Source organism: Labrus bergylta, chromosome 7, assembly GCF_963930695.1.
Source record: "Labrus bergylta chromosome 7, fLabBer1.1, whole genome shotgun sequence".
In the NCBI taxonomy this organism is placed as follows: Eukaryota; Metazoa; Chordata; class Actinopteri; order Labriformes; family Labridae; genus Labrus; species Labrus bergylta.
In genome coordinates, this window is record NC_089201.1 from 6,282,244 (window position 1) to 6,302,984 (window position 20,741).

Here is a 20,741-nt window from a genome sequence, read left to right on the forward strand (position 1 = left end):
AAACACTGCATGCTGAGAAACGCCAATAATCAGAGCCTGGGGAGCAGTACTCGTCCTATCAGTAGCCCCTCGGTTGCCTCGCCGCCGTGCCCTCTCTCCACCCTTCCCCCACTCCTGGTATCAGCCTGGCAGACACAATTAACATTTTCATAAAAACAATTCCCTGCCTCCAATAGTCCAATGTAATTTGTTTTCCATCTCTGTTCATTAATCATTGTTTAAATCGGTGAGCCATCCCCTCCACTCTGCCATCTGCACTCAGCTGTGTTACAGATATGACACCTTCCCCCTTAATGGGAGCTGACAGCCAGGAGAGGAGGCCTGTGGAAAAAAAAAAAAAAAAAAAGCTTCCTGCATGTGCACTTCCACCTCACATACTGCCAGCAGGTGAGAGAGAGGGGGTATTTAATGGCTTCTGATTAATCTCAAAGGCAAACAACATTACACTAGCACATCATGCAGCATGCAACACCTCGGCGTCACAAAAGGAGCAAAGACACCCGATTAAGTAGACTCATGCAGACGTGCTCGAAAACAAAGGCGATGCATTCCAGATTTTGTCGAAGTTGTGTTTTTTTCTTCTTCCTCTAGTTAAATTAGTGCAGTGTTCCTACAATATGCTATTGTTTTCCTGGAATTGGGAGCAAGGTTATTAATTATTCACTGTTGTGTTCTCATATGAGGGGGCTATGCTTTTCACTGTATTGCCTCATAGCTCAAATACTTAGGGCCATGGTAGTCGGGCTAATTTCACCAGGCGACATCACAGAGATATTATTATCACACAGCAGACACTGTTGAGATTAAAAGTTTCCTGAAGAGTTTGAACGACTGGAAAGATACAAATTTCTCTCAAAGTTGGAGGACAGGCTCATCAAATAACTTTTTTTTTCCTCTGATGATTTTAAGCCGAAGTCTAAGTTAGCTGAGGCTTTTTCTGTAGGGGGGGAGGGGGGAGAAAATCCTACTCAATGTGGTTGTAAGAGGGTGCCAAAAAGTTCATCTGGCCTGTTGATTTCAGCGTGGATTACAGATATTCAAATCATGTGCCTCGTGTTCAAACAAGTGCTTCTATCAGGGGAGAAAGTTGCCAAGCTGAGCTTTGTCATGTAATCTGTATGAATTCACTGCAGCATAATGAGAAAACTGGCTGTGGCGCTACATTTAATACTGTTTCATCCGCTCACCCTCCCTCTCCCTCGTTTCCTCTCAGTGATCATTTCAAACACCCCTCCAGCCTCCGTGCAGGCCGTACAGTTTTTTTAAAGACGGAGGGCGTCACCTGAGCATGCACAGGCCCAGCTTCTCCATCACAGTGCACAAACAGGCCTCAGACACAAACTCTTCTTTTTTTTTTTTGGGGGGGGGGGGGGGGGGGGGTTCTAACAAGGCCAGCAGCAGCAGCAGCAGTAAATGATGTGTATATTCAAAGCTGAATATTTCATGTTGATTGATCGCACTGACTGCCACCCACCTGCTCCTCCTCCTGTCCCACCGGAGCTGGCATGAGGAGAATTCAGTAATTGAGAAGAGCAGAGCATGGTCTCTCTTTGCTCACATATGACAGATGGGGCATCATCGCTTCAAAGGAGAGCATTTGGAAACAGGAGGGGAGGGGAGGGGAGGGGAGGGGGGGGCAGAGGGCGAGGGGGCTCTGAAAAGAAGCTGTGCCACTCTGTACAGGTGACAGTAACAAACAAAAAAAATGGAGTTTCAAATACATTAAAGACGGTTACAAAAGGAAGAACTTTAAAACCTCTGCATGATGTGATGAATCAGGCTGATGAGCAACACTGACATCAGGATGTAAAGACACCTTGCTTTAGGATTCTCACTCATAACTTAGCTCATACTTAGCATGGTGTCAGGGCTCTCTGTTCTGAAATGACACATTAATGTGAACCTCAAATCACGCGTTATTTCTGAGAGTCGTATGGGAAACATTACGGAACCTGTTTAGTCTGCTGCACACACAACATACAGACAGAGTGTAGAGAAATAAACACACATATAAATCTTATTCCTACGTCGCTGACTTCCTCAGTCCGCCTTCAGGTCTCGTTAACACTTCGGCTACTTTTTCACCTCCCATAAAGCGGAGGCAGCAGTGACAGCTCAGGGAAACACACGTCCATCACAATGCGACTCGTCGGAAACTTAAAACTCTCTCACTTTGCACGGATCACCTGAGTAAATGAAGAGCAGGCGGCGGATTCTCTTACCTGTCCGGCTGGAGAAGGAGGAGGAGGAGGAGGAGGAGGCGCGGAGGAGCCGAGCTGACAGCTGGAGTTGAGCGGAGACAGAGTGACTGGATGACTGACTGCTGACGGACTGTTCTCCTCTCTCGCTTGATCACGGACGCACAGCGCGCGGTCGGACCCAGATTCCCCCGCTTTAAATTTTTTTTTTTTTTAAATACAGCTTCCTGTCTTTATCAAAGCTCCCAGCAGACAGAGGTGGCGGTGCGCGGCGCTCTGTAGTATTTCCACTTCGACTAAAGAGGTAATGAAATCTTAAAAAAAAAAAGACTGGAGATACTTCGACATGTCGAAGCCGTATGTCTCCCTCATCTGGCCGCGGGTGTGTAAGTGTAACACACACACTGGCACCGCGCGTAAAAAGTGCAGTACGCGCGCCTCATCAGTCCCTCCTGAGGTGCGTGCATATGCAAGTATTATGTGGAATTATGCATGTCACATTTGGTAATGTGATAAAATGAAAGAGTACTACTTTTTACTCTTCGGAGACTTCTGTGAAAGCCTCATAGATTTGTCTGAATGTGTGTGGAAGCATTTTTAAACTTGCTCTTTTTTTTTAGATATAAAATCCGCTGATTTTGACCCAAGCTGACTCGGTGTTGTGTTTTTCTTTATGCACTTTGGTTTATAAAGCCATGTCATCATTTGGCAGACTGTGCAGGAAAGGAAAGGACACCTACTGAATTGATTCAGCTTTTTTTTTTTTTGTTGGTAAACTTCTCCAAGAAGAAGGATTAACTGGATGATTGTGACCTCTCTCACCTTTAAGCATCCTCCTGACCTTCACTCAAGATTTTCCTCCAATAAAGTGAAAAGGAGGTTTTCATTAAACTAAACTTTGTATTTGTTAAAAACACTTTTATGTAGAATAATCTACTGATATATTCAGAAGTCTGCAAAGAAATTTAATACAAAAGCAACAGGTCCTTGGTTTGGTGTTGATTTTCTGTAGGCTGAATATTTTGAGGCAGGTGCAGTTTAAAAAAAAAAAAAAAAACTTTTTGGTTTTTCTTGAAAAAAACACTTAGGCTTTAAGCTTTTATTTTTGGGCCTTTTTGTCTTTATTTGACAGAACAGCTGAAGAGAGACAGTAAACGCTGGGAGGAGAGAGGAGGGGGGATGTCATGCAGCAAAGGACCGAGCTGGGATTCAAACCCACGGCTGTTGCAACGAGGACTACAGCCTCTGCACACGGGGTCTGCAACATAACCGCCAGTTAATCACGATTAATCGCATTTTTAATCGCACGTTTGAAATTCCTCTATATCGCATTTAAGAATAAGGCTTTTACTTTATGCTGAGAGTACTTTACTTGCTTTGTGCTTTTATCTTGAAATACAGTACGGCCCTTCTGGTAGAGTGAAGGTTAGGACATGAAGTTAAGCACAGAAACAGGAAGTGGTTAGGGATCCCAAACTGAGGTCAAACAGCTCAAAGGAACGGTAACAAAGGTCAATGTGTGATGTCATCAGGTGGATATGACTGTGGACTCGTCAGATGAACTGTCTGAGAGTTTGTTAAAGTGAAATGAGACATTCAAAGATGCAGCAGTGTTCTTCTTTTACATCACTGACACTACAGGGAGACACTGAGGACGACTATCTACAGTGAGACTGAAGGGACAAAATAACAGGAGATTAATCGTGATTAATGCTGACAGCCCTAACCCTCGAGGATGGGTGCATCAGTGTGAGGATCAGAGTGAGCATATAAAGCTTTAAAGTAAAGGGTAATCAAAATTGCACATCATGGTTTTATAACGTGCAGGTGTATGGCAGCTGTTTGCGTTATGGCGTTTTGCATGACTGAAAACAATATTGACTCTCTCTATCGACACACTCCAGAGAAAAATCTGTCTGATATTTCAATTTATTTTAGCTGAACTCTGATGTTAAGGTGAGATGGAGGATGGGTGCATCAGGAGTGTGATGAATCTGCAGACATCACCTGAACGTATGTTTCTCTGCTGGGACTCTCACCTGAGCGTCTTTAGCAGAGAGAGAAAAGCTCCTCTGAAAGGCTGCGAGTGTTAATGACGGAGACGCTTTTTCTTGTGTTTGTATCTCTACTATGTTGAAGTAGCAGTTATTCCTGCGGCTGCTGCTGCTGCTGTTTAATCCAATGACTCTGACATCTTACATTAAGTGCAGCAATTCCTCTCCTCCTCTCAGGTCCGAGTACCTGTCTGCAAAACAATACCTGCTCCAATCCTTCATCACACAACTACCCCACAAATCCCCTCCTAATCCCTGAAATGCAGATCTGCGTGTGTTCCAGGTCCATTACATAGTTTGTGTGCTCGATTTCTTTGTAATATAGTTCTACTACGTTTCAGCGTATACCTCCACAGCTTAACCTACATAAGACCATTGATCAGTCTACGCTAGCATGTTAAGCATCGCCTAATCTGTCTCATGCTACCTGGATTTTCATATTGGAGAAATAATCCTGATGAAGGGGAGGGGAGGGAGGGGGGGCAAAGTCACCTAAGGACCTGTTTAAAAGCTCCTTATCAGAGACCTGCACTCCCACCATTTAGCTAAAAGGGGAGTGATAGCCTTTCAACTCACAAGCCGCAGCTTTAATTAAAGCGGCTTGTGGGAGACTTAAAGCACAGGGTGTGTATGAGTCGCCCGGCTGTGAAAAAAAAATCTAAACTACATCAAACAATGCAGCTTGGTCCAGAGTCATAGCCTCCACTTTTAAAGAAAGTCCTCAGGAGTTCCTCAGGGGTCAATGTTGGGTCCGTGTTTGTTTATTCTTTGTATAAGTGACAAGAGCATGGTCAGGGGCGATGCAAGGATTTCTGGACCGCATGAAAAGATACATTTTTGTTACCGTTGAGTCGAAACAATTCCCATTTCATGATAACGTTATAAATAGCCTTAACTCTGTGTTACACCCTAAAAAAACCCCGTAAACAATAGAACATGAAGCGAGAAAGCCCGAGACACCCAAGTCCTTCCAGAGAGGGGCGTAGTCAGAGACAGCTCATTTACATTTAAAGCTACAGACACAGAAACAGCCTGTTCTGAGCAGGGCTGAAATAGAGGGGTTTATAGGCATGATCAAAAACAGGATCAGAGTGGATTTAGAACAAGAAACTTCACACACATGTTTTGGGGAGCTCTGAGACTTATTTAAACTGGTTGAAGAGGAGGAGGATATGTGACTAGAGCCCCCTTCTTCCAGTATTTGGATGGTGTAATTACAGGTTTAAATCTACCAAACTTATATCAAACATTTGTTATATACTGTCTATATATATATATATATATATATATATGTGTGTGTGTGTGTGTGTGTGTATATATATATACACACACACACACACACACACACACACACACACACACACACACACACACACATATATATTGGTTTTTTTAAAGGTTTATTTTTGGGCGTTTTGTGCCTTTATTGGAGAGATAGGACAGTGGATAGAGTCGGAAATTAGGGAGAGAGAGAGTGGGGAACATCATGCGGGAAAGGAGCCACAGGTCGGATCCGAGCCCGGGCCGCCTGCCTGGAGATCTTGATCCTCCATACATGGGGCGCATGCACTAACCACTGTGCCACCAGCGGCCCAACATTTGTTATATTTATATCAAGAAAAATCGCATTGTGATAATTATCGTCATATCACCCAGGCCTATTTGTAGTCCTGGGAAAAACAAAAGGAAAAATGGGCAAGTACCCAGGGCCCTGGGGGACAGCTCATGGGAGAGGTCTGTAATGCTTAACAGAAAGTTAACGTTCCATCATCTACGGGCGGCTGTGACTCAGTCGGTAGAGTCTGATGCAACCGGAAGGTCAGGGTTTGATCCCCAGCTCCTGCAGCCACATGTCCGATGTGTCCTTGGGCAAGACAATTAACCCCAAGTTGCTCGAGCTGCTTGATCAGCATATGAATGTATATGAATGGATGAGTTAACAACTGCCAAAGCCCGCTACAGACATTGTGATACTGTGAAAATGACTAATGAGGAGATGAATGACTGTATGACTTCTTGTAGTTTATGAATCCCGTAGAATTTAAAGTAAAAAGCAAAATCCTAGAAAACAAGAAATCAATAACTTCCCACTAATATTGGAAAAATGTTAACAGAGGGGGAGAAAGAGTGGGGGATAATTTAACAGGAAAGCTTAACATAAAGAAACTCTGCCTGTAAAACAATGAAGAGTTTGTGTGAGTTTCAGTCTGTGGGCTGGATTTAGAAAAAAGAATCTGACTGCGGAGCTTGAACAAAGAACAAACAGGATTCTGTTTCAGAAATCATGCAGAGAGAAATCAACAGATTTATCGAAGAGAAGGAGGAGGGAAGGGTTTGATCGATGATTGAATGTTTCTTTGCTTTGGACACGGGGAGGATTTTTGAGTTGTGAAAATAACTAAATTTAAAAGTACACATTCCAAAAGAAGCCCTGTGATTGACTGGCTAACAGTCCAGGGTGTAACCATTTCAAAAGATTTAAGTGTCCTCTTTCTGGGCGAGTAAAAATATATTGCAGAAATGGACAGATTGCAAACCACGATAGCTGGGTGGTGCAGATCTAAGTGTATCATAAAGGTTTGCTATGATATATGGTCCCCATTCTTAAAATATATTGGTACAAGACTGACAGGCAGGGGCGTGTCCAAACTTTCTTGAGTGGGGCAGCCAAACTGGGGCAAGGACTTCTGCAGGGGTGGCCTGAAGTATGATGTGCACACACAATTAAATATCAATTATTAACCCTTTCTGACTTCAATCAGATCGACTTCATAACACAAGATAAAGGCAACATTAGCTTAATGTTTTAATGACACAAAAAGATGCATATTCAAAGTCACCATTTAAGGGCAGGGAGGTATTTTTTTCGAAAGCTAGCATGATTTCGAAAGTAGCATTCCCTCAGTGCTCCGTCTACACCCACCCCCTCCCTTCTGTGCTCCCTTAAAGCCACCTCAAATCTTTTCCACCGTAATTCAGTCGATGGAAAAGTGCCGACACCCTCCTCATTCCTCCATCCTCTTCCTGACCAGCAGCAGAGTTCATCCATGAAGGTGAGTAGTCAAGCCGGGCTCGCTCCTCCAAGGCCGGACTCTGGACAGCTAGGCAGAGCGCGCGACTGGACGACTTTGGCAGACTTAGATGAGAGGCTTTGCTTCCCACCTGAGATTGCAGAATAGAACTTTTATCTGCCTCACGCCAGCTCGGGCTCACAGTGACCTCGGAGGACGCATTTGAGGAGGCTTACCTGGCAGCCGATATACAACGAGGCTGGAAGGCAAATGTCCAAAGTAGGCTGCAGAGGGCTTCAGTCACAGACCTCTGAAGGGCTGCAGAAACGGGGAGTCAGTGGCTGAAGAGAAGGGACTCTACCTGGGCCCACAGGTGAGTAGATGGCATCTATGGCGTGAGCCCGGGACGCCAGGATTCACTGCTGAACCCTCTGGAGGTGTCGTGGGCCTATCAGTGAATCACTGAGGAAGGAGGGCGCCCACTTGACAACCCACCAGACGCCTGCTCTCACTTAAGTATCCCACAGAGTGTCTCAAGTGTGCATGTAAGGGACTCTAACACCTTGTCCTAATCAACGATCTGTTCCTTTAAAGAAGAAAGAAGACATAAAACTAGTAGACAAATGTGTTTATTTTCATCTTAGTTTTGATCAGTATAATTTTCTTGTCTTCACATAAAGCTCGTCACAAAGGAGCACATACATTCATTAGGCAGGTGGAGTGAAGGTGAAAGGAGAGCACGCGGCTCCTGATTCGGTTTGATGATCAAAACTTAGAACAAACTAATGAAGGCAACTCGTCCTAGCAGGCGGAGTCTACATACTGAATCTAAACTGGCACGAGCATGGATCAGAAGCAGGTGATGTGCAGACAGGTAATGAACAAGCTTCACAGAGAGATGGAGAGCTGAGAAAGAAGTGATTTTACAGTCAGAAGAGGAAAAATACCATGAGGAGGATCATTGACCGGGATTTAAAATCAGTGTTTGACACAGGAAATGATCTGTTACTGTAAATACTGTGCTTTACCTCACTGAACTTTCAAAACTCAGTGACCGGAAGAAAGGAGAAGAGACCAGAGGAGAGGAGAGGAGCTGGTTTATCAGTTGTAGAAAAAAAAACAAAGACAAAAAGCAGAAATAAGAAGTGGTAGTGAAAAGTTAATGTTTGTTCAGTCACTTCTGCTGCAGCCTGGCAGCTTTAAACTTGGACACCCTTTTCGGCGCTTGTTCAGGTGGTGGGGCGTCCGACGTCACCTCCTCCTGTTTCCTCTCCAGAATAGTCGGCAGAGCGGGAGGGACGATGGTCAGATGAGGAACGGCCGAAGGCATCGGGTCCTTTTCGACCACCGTACCTGAAAAGGCCTGAAGAAGAGAGAGATTTAAAAATCAATAACGAATCAATTTTAAGTGTCTCAAACTGAACTAGTGAGGAAGTTTAAAAGCTTCAGGGGAACTAAAGGAGACGTCCTCGTGTTGTTGGAGGTTTATTTTACAGAGAAAGACGAGCACAGGTTTTTAAATTTGACAAAAATAGAACTCCTTTAGGAGGCTGGAGGAGAAACTCCAGGTGAAGTCGGAGTGGAAAAGTCTGTTTGTGTTCACACATGAAGCTCCTCCGTCAGATATCAGGAGCTTTTCAGGAGTTTTGTGCAGGTCTGAAAGCCCTATAAGGGTTCTAAAGGGTTCAACTTTTCTCGTGCCGTCTTCATGTTGCCTCTTGTGATCGATGTTTAATGAGACCTTTGTTTGGCGTTCTCGTTAAGGAGTCGGAGGCTCAGAGGTGTCGTTCCCATCATGTAGGTTTACTTCAGGCTGGTTCATGTTAAAACTGAGATTAAAGACTGTACACACGTCTAATCAGATGATATGTTAAAGGTGGCCTTGTTGTTTACCTCGAATCTGCTGGCGGGGTGCAGTGGGACCGCCGTGGGACTGTCCTCCTCCGTGATGCCGTCACTGGTGTCGCTGTGCGTCAACTCGTCGTGGCTGAAGCTGCGCCCGATCATCCGGCGCTCCTCGAAGTCCGCGGCGCTGCTCTCGCTGGTGTCGCTGCACACGCTGTTCTCTCGGCTGCGGGACTTCAGGATGGACTTCCTGGGGACGGGCTCGCCGTTCTTCACGTCCACAAACAACCTGAGCAAAAACAACAGACCACTTTCAGATCATTCATTTATTGTTTGAGCGTCAGAATATCTGCTCCTTGTCGGACTCCACTCCTTCTGCCGCTCTACTTCCTGAATGGGCGGAGCTAAGGAGCCAACGCCTCTGACCTGTGGGAGCAGACCTCATCATCCCAACAGGTTGAACTTTGTGAAGTTTTACATAAAACAAATCAAAAAATAATAGAATCTGCGCAGGCAGGACCAGACGTTGTATGAGAAGTGTTCTAGTTTCCTTTTGTCGGACGTTTGTAGTCCAAGTAGTATTAACCAATCACGTACCAGCAGGCTTTGGTGAATGCAGGAAAAACAGCCTGTGAGCTAAAATAGGATTAAATACTTTCAGCCATCCTGTCTCCCATCGTCGGTGATCTGATGACGATTAATCCATCTACATAGAAACAGACGTCTACATGAAGAGCAGCTAACGATCTGCCCTGCAGCAAACTTTTACACTGGAGCCTCAAGTGTGCTTGACGCTGTGACACTGAAGCCAATCAGCTTCCAGATTTCCTGACTTCCTGGAATGCGTAAGTAATGATCGATGACACTTTTTGATCATATAGAAGGAGCGGTTCCTTCTCGCCTGAGCGTCGTCATGGAGACGATTTGTGGACACTTCTTACAGTTCAGTCTGATCGTCTTCAAAGAGAGAGAGACTTAAATCATCGTCAGACGACAGCTGGCGGGTTTTGAGGTAGTTTATAATGTGTTAGTATCTTTACTCATTAAGACTCTGATGTTTCACTGATTCAGTTTTTCTTGTTGGTAAAGTTTCATCCTTCATGCAGACATTTTTGTAGGATATGTTTTTGGTAACAGGATGAAGATCTTTGTTAGAGTTCTTTCACACTTGTAGAAAACTCCTGAAAACGTGGGACTGCATGTGTGAACGCAAACTGACACATTTATCACTCGAACAAACAAACAAACAGAATTCTCCTCATTACTGTTCAGTGACTGAAACGTGTGCGTGTGGTTTCTACCTGTAGATGTCTGCTGGCGTGGTGATTTTGTGAAGTTCGTGAAGCGAGTGTCCGTTATTGTGTCCGTTTTTCTTCTTCTTCTTCGAGTGCTCCTTCTGTTCTTTCCTCTCGCTGAACTTCAGCATGGTGTTCTTCCCCGTGTTGATCCTCACCTGAGGCAGAAGACGCAGAAACGTTAATCACACTGCAGAACCAATCAGCGCAGATGGGAAACATGCTGACGCTTTCTTTTTTTAATTCATCACTCCGACCTTCTTTGGTTCGACAGTGTGAGAGAAAAAGATGGTGGGCAAACAGCTGCCGTCCCCTTCCTCATCCTCATCGCACTCTTCCTCCTTCCTGTCCGCAGTGGGCGGAGCTTCACTGTGAGGAGAGGTCCAGCTCGGCTTCAGACTGAGTCCGTTCACGGGAGCTGCAGCTTCTCCGTCCTTCTCCTCCTCTGAGGAGAGAGACGATGTGTCCTCACCGTTCATGTCTGGAGTATCTGATAATCTAAAGACAAAACGTTTATCAGCAGAGGTTAGGAAGTGTGTGAGAATTAAAGCTACTTCAGAATAATAAATCTCTGTTCACCAACCTGTCCTGCTCGTCTCGGAGCTCCTCCTGTTTCTCCAGCTCGTCCAAACGAGCCCACAGCTCCTCCTCCGTCAGGACGGCTCTTCTGCTCCCTCCATCTCTACCCTCCTCTTCATCTTCATCCTCCTCCTCCTCCTCCTCTTTCAGATCCAACACTGCTTCACATTTGGGCTTCGAGTTTGGTTTGTGAGCTATCCTCTGCTTTCCTGTTAGGGAAGAAAAGTCTTTTAATGTAGATCAAACTCTCAGAGTTTTGAGGAGGAGTGAGGCCCCTTGTCCACCTGGAGCGCTTGTAACTTTTTAAAATTGTTTCCAGTGAGTAGAGAGCGTTCACAGAAGAAAGCGGCCGCCTCCAGAAAAAAAGTGCAAAACCAGCATCTTTTTCCGAGCGCTCTTCCTTTTCTGTGCGGCCGCTCTGAGCGCTCAAGTTGAAAATATTTTAACTTTTCAGAAAGATGTTGTTAACGTCACCGGCGCTCTTTTCCAAATGTACGATATTCCCCGTAGTTTAGCCTCCTACAGATCGTGTACCCTCATCCTCCTCACTCCGCGTCTATTCGGGAAATAAACGATTTCAAATGTAAAACATGCAGTAAAAAGTAACGGAGCAGTGTTGGTCATACAGCGACCGTTGTCAACAGACTGTTGTCATGGAGACAGGACGGACGTGCAGCACTTTTCTTCTCAGCGCACAAACACTTCATGCAAGAGCTCCCGCTTTTCTGCCCGGAAAAAATGCCAGGTGGACACAGGGCCTTAAAGGTGAAGGGGACAGAGGGCAGAAGCTGGTTACCTTTGGTGAGAGCGGCGTCATGGTTTCCCTCTTCTTCTCTAATGTCGATACAGTCGCCTTTACTCTGAAAGAGAAGTCAAAACGTTTGTAACCCTTTTATGTTTTTGGCGCTGATTCTCATCTGTGAGACACCACACTTACAGCCGAGATCGTTTCCAAATCCTTCGCAAAACCAGCTCTGGCTTCAAAGTTTTTCTTGGTCTTCGACAGGGCATCCATTTCTCTCTTCACGTCTGCAGGAAATCAGTCGCATTAGCATCGAAATGTGGATTCAGACTAACTTAAGAGTGCAAAAGCTGCCTGCAGGCTCGCAGAGATTTAATGAAAAAAAAAAGATTTAATATGGAACATTAATAAAACAATCAGACGCTGAAGAGTTAAAATCCAAAACAAGTTGGGGGGAAGAAATTGAAAAATGATGACACAAACAGTTCATAATGTCTTCTGCCCTGAATACTACTCCGGATCATTAAATCTTGACAACAATTAAGCCCTTTTGCTAATAGCAGCAGAGGGCCCCTGTTTCCATGGCGATCGGGAGCCCCTCCAGTCAGTACATCAACTGAAAGTGAGGAAAGGTCAAACACAGAAGGCCTGACAACTCCGCCGCTGTCTGACACATCTCAGCTCGCCGTGTTTGTATTACAGCACTTAGCTCTGTAATAGCGGGGTGGGCAGGGTCAGGAGAATGGGGGGGTGGGGGCTCCGTATGTGTGTATGCATGCATGGGAGGGGGGTACAGACGGCTGCGGATGGGCTGTGGCAGCACATTTCTGCTTCACTAAACACTCTAATAATGTTCACATCAGAGATCGTTACTTGGGCCCATTTGACTTGATATGAGATTTTCAGCCCCAGAATGAGCAGCGGAGCACACACACACACACACACACACACACACACACACACACACACACACACACACACACACACACACACACACACACACACACACACACACACACACACACACACACACACACACACACACACACACACACACACACACACACACACACACACACACACACACACACACACACACACACACACACACACACACACACACACACACACACACACACACACACACACACACACACACACACACACCGAGAGGCTTCTTGCATTTTATCAAACCATACTGGTGCATTCACAGGACTCGATTTAAGCACAGGAGAAGACTTGCTGTCAGATTTACAACGAAGGCAATGACAGCAATGATCTGTGACAATATGTATGAAGTTGCTGCAAAGGTTGCCTTCCACATGTTTAAAAAAAAATCACTCTGCATATGTTAGTAACTCTTCATACTTTCATTTCAAGATCTGTTATTATCAGCAGCAGAAGAGATAGTGTCTCCTTAAGTCTCAGTCTCAAACAAATTCCGTCTGAAGTTAAGTTCAGGGATCAGAGTGATTTTGATGCAGCAACAGCACCCTCTGCTGGTAGAATTAGATACCTTTACACACATGCATACCTCACTAAGATCATTCTTTAACCTATTACCAAGGAGGTTCCTATAAAAAAAATCCTAAGTCACATTCATGACCCCACCTGACCTTAAACCTTTATGTTGTTCCTAAATGCCCATATAAGGTGCATGCACATACAGAAATCACACTGAAGATTAAAAAGAGAGAGAAAATGGAGATGTCCAAACGATGAGCATCAAACTCCAAATGAGTGGGGTCTGAAATAGATGAAGTGTTGCTGAGAGTGAAACAAACCTGGGATCATTTATCATATTATATAAAGCGGTGTCAGGAGGGATTTAAAGTGAAAACTCCAAACAGATAGATAATATTATTATATAGCTCAGAAAAGGGATGGACGTGATGACGTGAAATTCAAACGTTTAATCTAAAATCTGAAACGACGAGAAAGACGACCACCACATCTGCTCATTTTCAGGATGATACGATGTGGAACATTTATTTCTATAAATCGCAGCTGAAACATAAATATTACTGGATGAGTCCCATCGATGGCGGTCTCCATGCTGGAAATGCTGTCTCAGCCTAACTTTCAGTCAGCCTAACAACAGGCTGAGAGCTGGAGCTGAGGCGGGTTTTAAGCCTCCTGACAAACCGTTACACCACACCCACCTGTCAATCAGGTTAGCTACACACCTTTTTGTGAATAACTCTTATCCTTCATCAAATCAAAACTCAAAAGTCATCAACACATTCACCCCCCGTACAGTGTGTGTCGATCGAGACATGAAGCTAATCAGACCTGTTTGGTTTTTTGAACCAGGCTGTAAACATGTTAATCTCTGCTGTAAAAACAGGCTTTTTAGAATGGATGTGTATGTGACTTCCTGTGCTTCTGCAGGCAGCCTCTAGTGGACACTCGAGGAACTGCACGATTTTACACCTCCGGTTGACGCTTGGTACTCAGTTAATTTAACTTTGGTCAGCGTTAGAATCTTAACAACAAACTTCTTCCCCACCATTTCTCAGTGAATTAGACCCGATGTGACGGACAGACGACAGCAGACAGGCCTCTAAAATTCAGACTCACATTTCATCCTGTGGTTGACGAGTTTCTGTGCCTGCTTGGACGAGCACTTGGCGAACCAGTTGTCCCCGAGCAACGCCGTGACCTCGTTGGTGTGCACGAGTTTCCCCGGCATGAAGGCCAGAGGGCCGAACGGCACCTGTTAGTTTAACGCAGAGATGAAATGGAGGAGGAGTCAGAATGTGGACGTGACAGAACTGTCACAAACTTTCAGTGGCAGTAGTCAAAAAAAATAAAGGCGGTCAGATTGTGCAGGGTTAAGAATAAACACAGAGGTCATGACGATGTTTGTGTGACGGTCAGCGCTCACCATGATGTCATAACTCAGCTGGTCTGGCAGAGTCTGAAGGCGCTCATTCAAGGCTTCATAGTCACCTGACACCTTCTTCCTGTGAAAGCATGCATTTATTATAATGTCAGGTTTAATTAAAACCATTCAGATTCTTCTTTTCTCATCTCAAGTCTTTAAACTCAAACAGCTGTTTGGCTCATTTGTGGATGTTACACAGAACAATGAAAAGCAAACAGCTGCTGAGTCAAAAGGAAAGGTTTCCTGTTCGGGAGTAAAAAAGGAACTTTGTGATTTCACTGAATCATTTTTAAACCTGCCCCAAATGAGGGAGTTTAAATATTCTGGCGGATTGGATCAGCGTCAGCAGTAATGAGGACGTTGTACCAAAACCGTTGTGGTGAACGAGCCTATGGATATGTTGACGAGTTTTTATAAGTGTAAAGTAGTTGTATGATAAAAAGTCAGAATTTAAGGGGCTCAGCTCCTGATTCACCCGCTGATCTTCGTTCCAACCCTCACCTGTGGTCATGAGCTTTGGGTAGTGACTGAAAGAATAAGATCGGAGATACAAGCGGGCAAAATGAGTTTCCTCCTGTTGGTAAAATAAGTGTGTTTGTCACTGAACATGTTCAGCTCCACGCGCCTCCAACCCGAGTAAACATCTGATGGAGTGGAAAAGAATCTTACACAACAATCGTCTACAAAGATGGGACATGGACTTTGCTCCTTATCTGACTGCACTGAGGCGGTTTTCAAAATGGCCTACTACATACTACTGCCTAACGAAGCATGTAGCATGTAGCATGTAGCATGTGCTGCATACTGCGTTGGACAGTAGTCTGCAGTGTGACCTCCAGTCGGTGGTTATTCTGCAGTACACCAGGCCCGGCTAAGCTGGTTTCTGTTCTTGGAATGAGGAAGTAAACAACAGCCCAGCTGACGACAAACGCCGCCTCAGTGTAGAGTCCATTTACAGTCTGAAAAAAGCTGACAATTTAGATTTGACTCAACAAAGATAACTGGCAGTACCTTTGTGAGGTTTGGTCAGATTGTGATTATTTCCTCTGTTATGATGGATGTCGATGTCCCTCATTTAGCTCTTTGACCTGCAGCTTTGCATTGTGGGAAACATCACGCGAGGGAGACTGGTCTGATGCGGACTACATTTTTACTGAATCAGTACAACCAGTTAGTCCAGTTATTCTTGGCAAACGGAGGATCTCACATTTGTTTACAAACTGCATTTTAGCCAAAGCAATACAAACTATTACTAAAGTAGCAGGTTTAGAAAACAGTCAGTGTGTGTGGCCAATTACAGAGCACACTTGAATGAAACGTCTCTGATTGGTCGGGAGAGTCAGGCAGTCTGAACACAAACTCAGGATTGATCATACTAACTTGAACTCTGCTGGTCGAACATGGCAGTGAAAACGACGAGTGCATCACGACAGAAGCCTCGTGTCAGGGTGAAATGTGGATTTAGTTTCATTTTCAAATCAGTTTTACACAAAGACAGTCAGGAGCCGGACACACGAAGACTGCACAGACGATTAAATCTCGGCTCAAACTGAACGTTTTAGAAACAAAGTGAGACCTGAGCAGAGTAGGTCTAAGTCTCTTCTGAAATACTGCAGAGCTTTTAAATCAAACGTCCTGCATTTCCAGATTAAAACAAGCTTAATATGTTTGTTCTCTATTGACCTGCTTCTTCTGCTTTTGTGTAATTATTTAACTTTTGACGCACACAACAACAAAAACAGAGATCGCTTTCATAATGCACATGTTGAAATGTGTTTTTAAAGCTTACCAGTGCTGCAGGCGACTGTCACAGTCTCTCACCACCTGTTTCAGGACAAATCATTTCTGAGTGAATCACAGTGAGAATGTTTGAAACGTCACAGTCCTGAGTGGAGGATTTAAATGGTTAACAGGTCAAAAGTCACACTGAGATCACAGGAATAAATAATCCATCCTAATAATCCAACACGCTGATCATACATCTTTTGTTTCAACACTGAAGAATCAGAACTGAAGACAAAAAGCGGATCAAGGAAGCAGGAGAGGAAGACAAACAGCTGTGAAAACGACGTCTGCACACACGGATCACTTTAACATATGGTGCAGCATCCAGATCATGCAAACCAACTTCAGACAAACATCAACATTTGGTTAGAGTGGAATAAAGTCATTTGTGTGTGAGTTTCCGAGTAGCTGTTCCGACTTAAGCAGGTGTTCAGTGCATTTCACCACTCGGAAACTCGTTTTTCCGATGTGTCCGACACCACATGAATGCAGCAATATTATGAATACAGCGTGCCTGAATCACGCCCCCTTTGATTTTGCCCAGGAGGGGCCCCAGGAAGCTTTCCCCTCATCCCCCCCCCCCCCTTATGAGCGGCCTTGTTGTTAACTGTACTGTAATTTAGTACAAACATTTTACTTTTATATATAAATGAATTAGTTTGGCGAACTAAAAGTAATCTCTGAGTAACTCGGGGAACGCAAAAACAAGTGCTGCAACTGTCCAGAGTTTCCCCTGAAAGTAACTCACTGGTTCTCCCACCGCTAGCTCACCGGTTTACATGTAATAACGCATTAAAAGTCGGGTTGTATTCATAAGTAAAGGCCCTAAATCCGAGAAATCTACAAGAAAAACAAACACTTCAACAGGGGACTTTGCAGAGAAACGAAACTAAACACTCCCGAGTACAACTTTAACATGTGAGAGTCTGAGAGGAGGAAGCTTCTGGAAACAGGACATGCAAAACATTGACCTCACGGCTTGTTCATGTGACTGATAGGTTCGTATAGTTGGTGCACAAGTGCTTTTATTAAATGTTGGATGGAGTGGGGCTGAGGCACTCGTGGTTCAGAGCTGGTCCACCTCGTGGCCCGTTACCTGCCTGTGGTTTGGCTAACACTGGTCGCTTGTTAGTAGCCACCGAAACGCTTCGTGTCATCCGTGAATTTACCTTCTCGTGTTCCTCTCGGAGCCTGACAACTCCTCCGAGATGCTCAGTGTTCATTTTACCTTCCTCGGCCATCGTCAACACGCGTGCAAAGCAGGGAAACGATGCGTTTAATGACCCCAAAACAAAGCTCAGGGGTTGTTGTGAGTCCTAAAGAAGTGTTTATGAATGCAGCAGCAGCGTTTCCTCAGAGCCGTTCTGCTCGTGTTCATCCAACAGGCAGCGGAAGTTATCCTCACTTTACGAACTGAGACCATTTCACACGCTCATTTCAGCATCTCCGCATCGCTTCCAAAAATATCCACGCGTTTAATATTCCCAAAGATTAGCGAATAGTCCTCTGGCCACTCTCGCTGCTGCGACGTGCGCCTCGGTCCACCGTCAACACCCGGTTATATGAAGGGAACATCCGGTCAGAATTTTCAAAATAAAAGACTTTGGCGTGGGAAAAATAAAAATAAAAAACCTCAGTAAAGAAAACAACTAAGGGCAAAAAGTTATTAACCTTCGACTACATTTAAATTAGGAACCAAATGAACCTGTGTAATAATGACTTTATTCCAACCAGGGGAGAGTCCAGACTTTTTGGACTGGGGTGGCCCAGCTTGCGCACTGACAAGGGACGGCACCGACTAATATGTTGGGGTGCTATGAATAGTTACTTTTTAAGTTCTCTCTTTTAAAAAAAATAAAAGCAGACATAGGTGAGGGGGCTATTAACGGGGCTAGACAGATTTGTGATGGTTTAACACCATTATTGGCACTGACTAAAGGGCGCACTAACACTAGACCCAGTTGACCCCATTCCCCCGCTGGTCTGCACCTCACATTGCTCCAGGACTAACCAGGCCTGAGCACGGTTACCTCTTGTACATGACGTCGTAATACAACACATGCATGGCTTTACATCATCATGAAGTGTGCTTAGTTTACAAGACAGGCGGACTCGAAAAATATAAATAAAATAATAAACGGGACGTACTGTCGAGTGAACGTCTGCACATCAGACGACAACACAGAGAACATGACAGCATTTACTGACTTTGTGGCTAATTTTTAGTCATTTTAGTCAGATACAGACAGAACACTTCATTCAGCTCATGGAGACAGGGATCGATTATACTTCATGTCTATGTTGTGCTCCCGTGCTTGTGTTGACTGTGTCTTAGTGGTAGAGTCGGTCGTTTCTCAACCATTAGATCAGGGTGTCGATCCCTAGCACCTGCAGCCACATCGCTGATGTGCACTTAGGACAGAAACTCAACCCCAAGTTGCTCCTCCTGCTTTATCGGCGGTGTGTGAATGTGTATGAATGTATTAGTTAATACTGATGGACTCTTTACTCAGCAGCCTCTACCATCAGTGTGTGAATGTGTAGGTGTGAGCTGCGGTGTAAAAGAGTTTTGAGTAGTCAGAAGACTAGAAAAGAAATATCCAAGCTCAAGTCCATTTACCACTCACGGTTTTATCATTTCACATTTCCTTCTTATCAGGAATCCAACCAACAACATCACCCTGAGCATCCAACACGGGGAGGGGATATGTATTAATCCCAAGAAAACTACATAGCCTATGTGAGGTATCTTATTTTGAAGGCGGCACGTTGTTGTTCCGCTTTACAAGACGTCTGACGCTACCTTGACGCAGCTGTGCTCCTGTTTCTCCCGGTGTACTCTGGGTAAATGTGCACTGTTACACAAATGTAAACAAATTGACAAACCGTCGCGAGCTTCAAATCGTGCCGCAGTGACGTACAGAGAGAAACACTTTGACATGAACGAGCTTTTAGGACATTCATGTGTTTATCAAAGTAGACTCTTTTCCGCAGGACATGGTGGACCTGTCTGCAGCTGAAGACAGAAACCTTTTAAAAGCATCGACATGATGAGTACGTGACGTGTTCATCTTAAAGCTCTCACAGATATCTGTTCATATAAAAACACACAGGGCAGTGATGATGAACAAGTTTGGCTTTTTAGTAAATTAATACAATCCACTCAGGGTTCCAGCCCCCTTCTTGTCACTCGCTCATTGGCTGTACGCGATGCATTCAGGTACAGTCGGGTATAGCCAGAGTTTCCGTTATGATAGCAATTTGAAGGTTTTTTTTTTCTTCTTTATTCAGAGTTGTATAAATAACAAACAGACATTTAAACCGTTCATCATACAAGTGACACCAAGCAGCATATTGCAATGAGAAAAACTGAGCAAAAAACAACCAATACAAACATGTTTAATAACTCAAAATAAATTACACTAAAATGTAAAACTCAAATGATGCAGAGAGTCTTGAGGAAAATCTTTTTTTTTTTTTTTCAACTTTTTCGAAAACTGAAAGAGGTCGGCTACAATCACTTCTATCTGAACCACTTCTCTTGTCCGCTTCCATCACTGCAACACCTGTTGACCTGATAACTGCTCTCATATCTGACAAACTGAGGGGCGTCCAAAACAAATCCAGAGCATTCAGGAGCAGAATCTAAAGTTAGAAGGAGGACATACTGACTGCTGCATTGTTGTCAGAGAAGCCAGCACTTCAACATAGCATGTTTCCTTAATGTCTGATCATATAGTAAGGTACCTTTATCATTTAACTCACTACACATCTCACTGATTGGACCTTAAAAAATCTATAATAGTTCATTTTGAATTTACCTATGTATTTTCTGCTGGTTTACTTTAAGATTAAAGTTATCGTTGATCTAGAAATTGTACATTTGTTTTCAAAACTTGATAATTCAGTTATTTTACTCACATAAAGAAGAACGTTTGTAATTTGCAGAATGTCCTTGAACATATCACTGTTCTTGCTCCCAGAATGCTTTGCGGCCACTGTCATGTCATGACATGATATGCAGGCTCAGAAATCAGGAGCTGAAACCGGTCAGAGCAGAGATTTGAGATCAACATCAGAACATTGAATAAGTGTCAGAGTAATTCATGAGGATTGGATGACGCTTTAAGGTATGTTGATGGTGTTTCCGGTGTTTTCATTGCAGAGTTTGTATTATTTTAGAGGAATAATCATTTAAAGAGAGGGACTGTATGCTCTGTGTCATGATGCTCACTGATGCAATCACACTTGTTATGATAACCTACTGTTAGAATAAAGGCTGCAGCTGTTAACCTGTCAGTGTTTATCCAGATCAGTGTTTCCTCCTCTCAGTGTTTGATTCAGA

The 20,741-nt window shown here is 44.2% G+C and overlaps 3 protein-coding genes across 7 annotated transcripts in view; 1 reads left to right on the forward strand and 2 right to left on the reverse strand.

The window, feature by feature from the left end:
- The window catches only part of LOC109988336 (zinc finger protein 536-like), a 42,430-nt gene extending 39,586 nt beyond the window's left edge, over nt 1–2,844 (reverse strand). The window contains exon 1 of one of the 4 annotated variants that reach the window (XM_065956596.1): nt 2,223–2,844. The gene's annotated coding sequence lies outside the window, so the exon portion shown is untranslated. The remainder of the gene's footprint in view (nt 1–2,222) is intronic. The other 3 variants (XM_065956597.1, XM_065956595.1, XM_029278433.2) reach the window with 3 other exon arrangements.
- Nucleotides 2,845–7,876: 5,032 nt separating this feature from the next.
- On the reverse strand, nt 7,877–17,952 carry uri1 (URI1 prefoldin like chaperone). Its single transcript, XM_020639782.3, has 11 exons — nt 17,566–17,952; nt 16,401–16,435; nt 14,612–14,690; nt 14,305–14,440; nt 11,920–12,011; nt 11,779–11,842; nt 10,987–11,191; nt 10,661–10,901; nt 10,410–10,561; nt 9,157–9,397; nt 7,877–8,626 (listed from the first exon to the last, which is right to left on the reverse strand). The coding sequence occupies exons 1-11, from the start codon at nt 17,635–17,637 to the stop codon at nt 8,438–8,440; spliced, it is 1,506 nt and encodes a 501-aa protein (XP_020495438.2). The 5' UTR covers nt 17,638–17,952; the 3' UTR covers nt 7,877–8,437.
- A 2,427-nt stretch (nt 17,953–20,379) lies between these two features.
- The window catches only part of zgc:112052 (protein C19orf12 homolog), a 5,116-nt gene continuing 4,754 nt past the window's right edge, over nt 20,380–20,741 (forward strand). The window contains exon 1 of one of the 2 annotated variants that reach the window (XM_020639780.3): nt 20,380–20,526. The gene's annotated coding sequence lies outside the window, so the exon portion shown is untranslated. Of the gene's footprint in view, nt 20,527–20,591 lie in introns of those variants that run through there. The other variant, XM_065956603.1, reaches the window with a different exon arrangement.

What these genes read in the sequence shown, in the direction of transcription:
- uri1 (XM_020639782.3), bottom strand. Translation starts at nt 17,637, where the DNA reads ATGGCCGAGGAAGGTAAAATGAACACTGAGCATCTCGGAGGAGTTGTC. An exon ending in CGTCAACCACAGGATGAAAT is followed by an intron (nt 12,012 to 14,304) that starts GTGAGTCTGAAT and finishes GATTTCCTGCAG; the next exon opens with ACGTGAAGAGAGAAATGGAT. An exon ending in ATTTGGAAACGATCTCGGCT is followed by an intron (nt 11,843 to 11,919) that starts GTAAGTGTGGTG and finishes CTTCTCTTTCAG; the next exon opens with AGTAAAGGCGACTGTATCGA.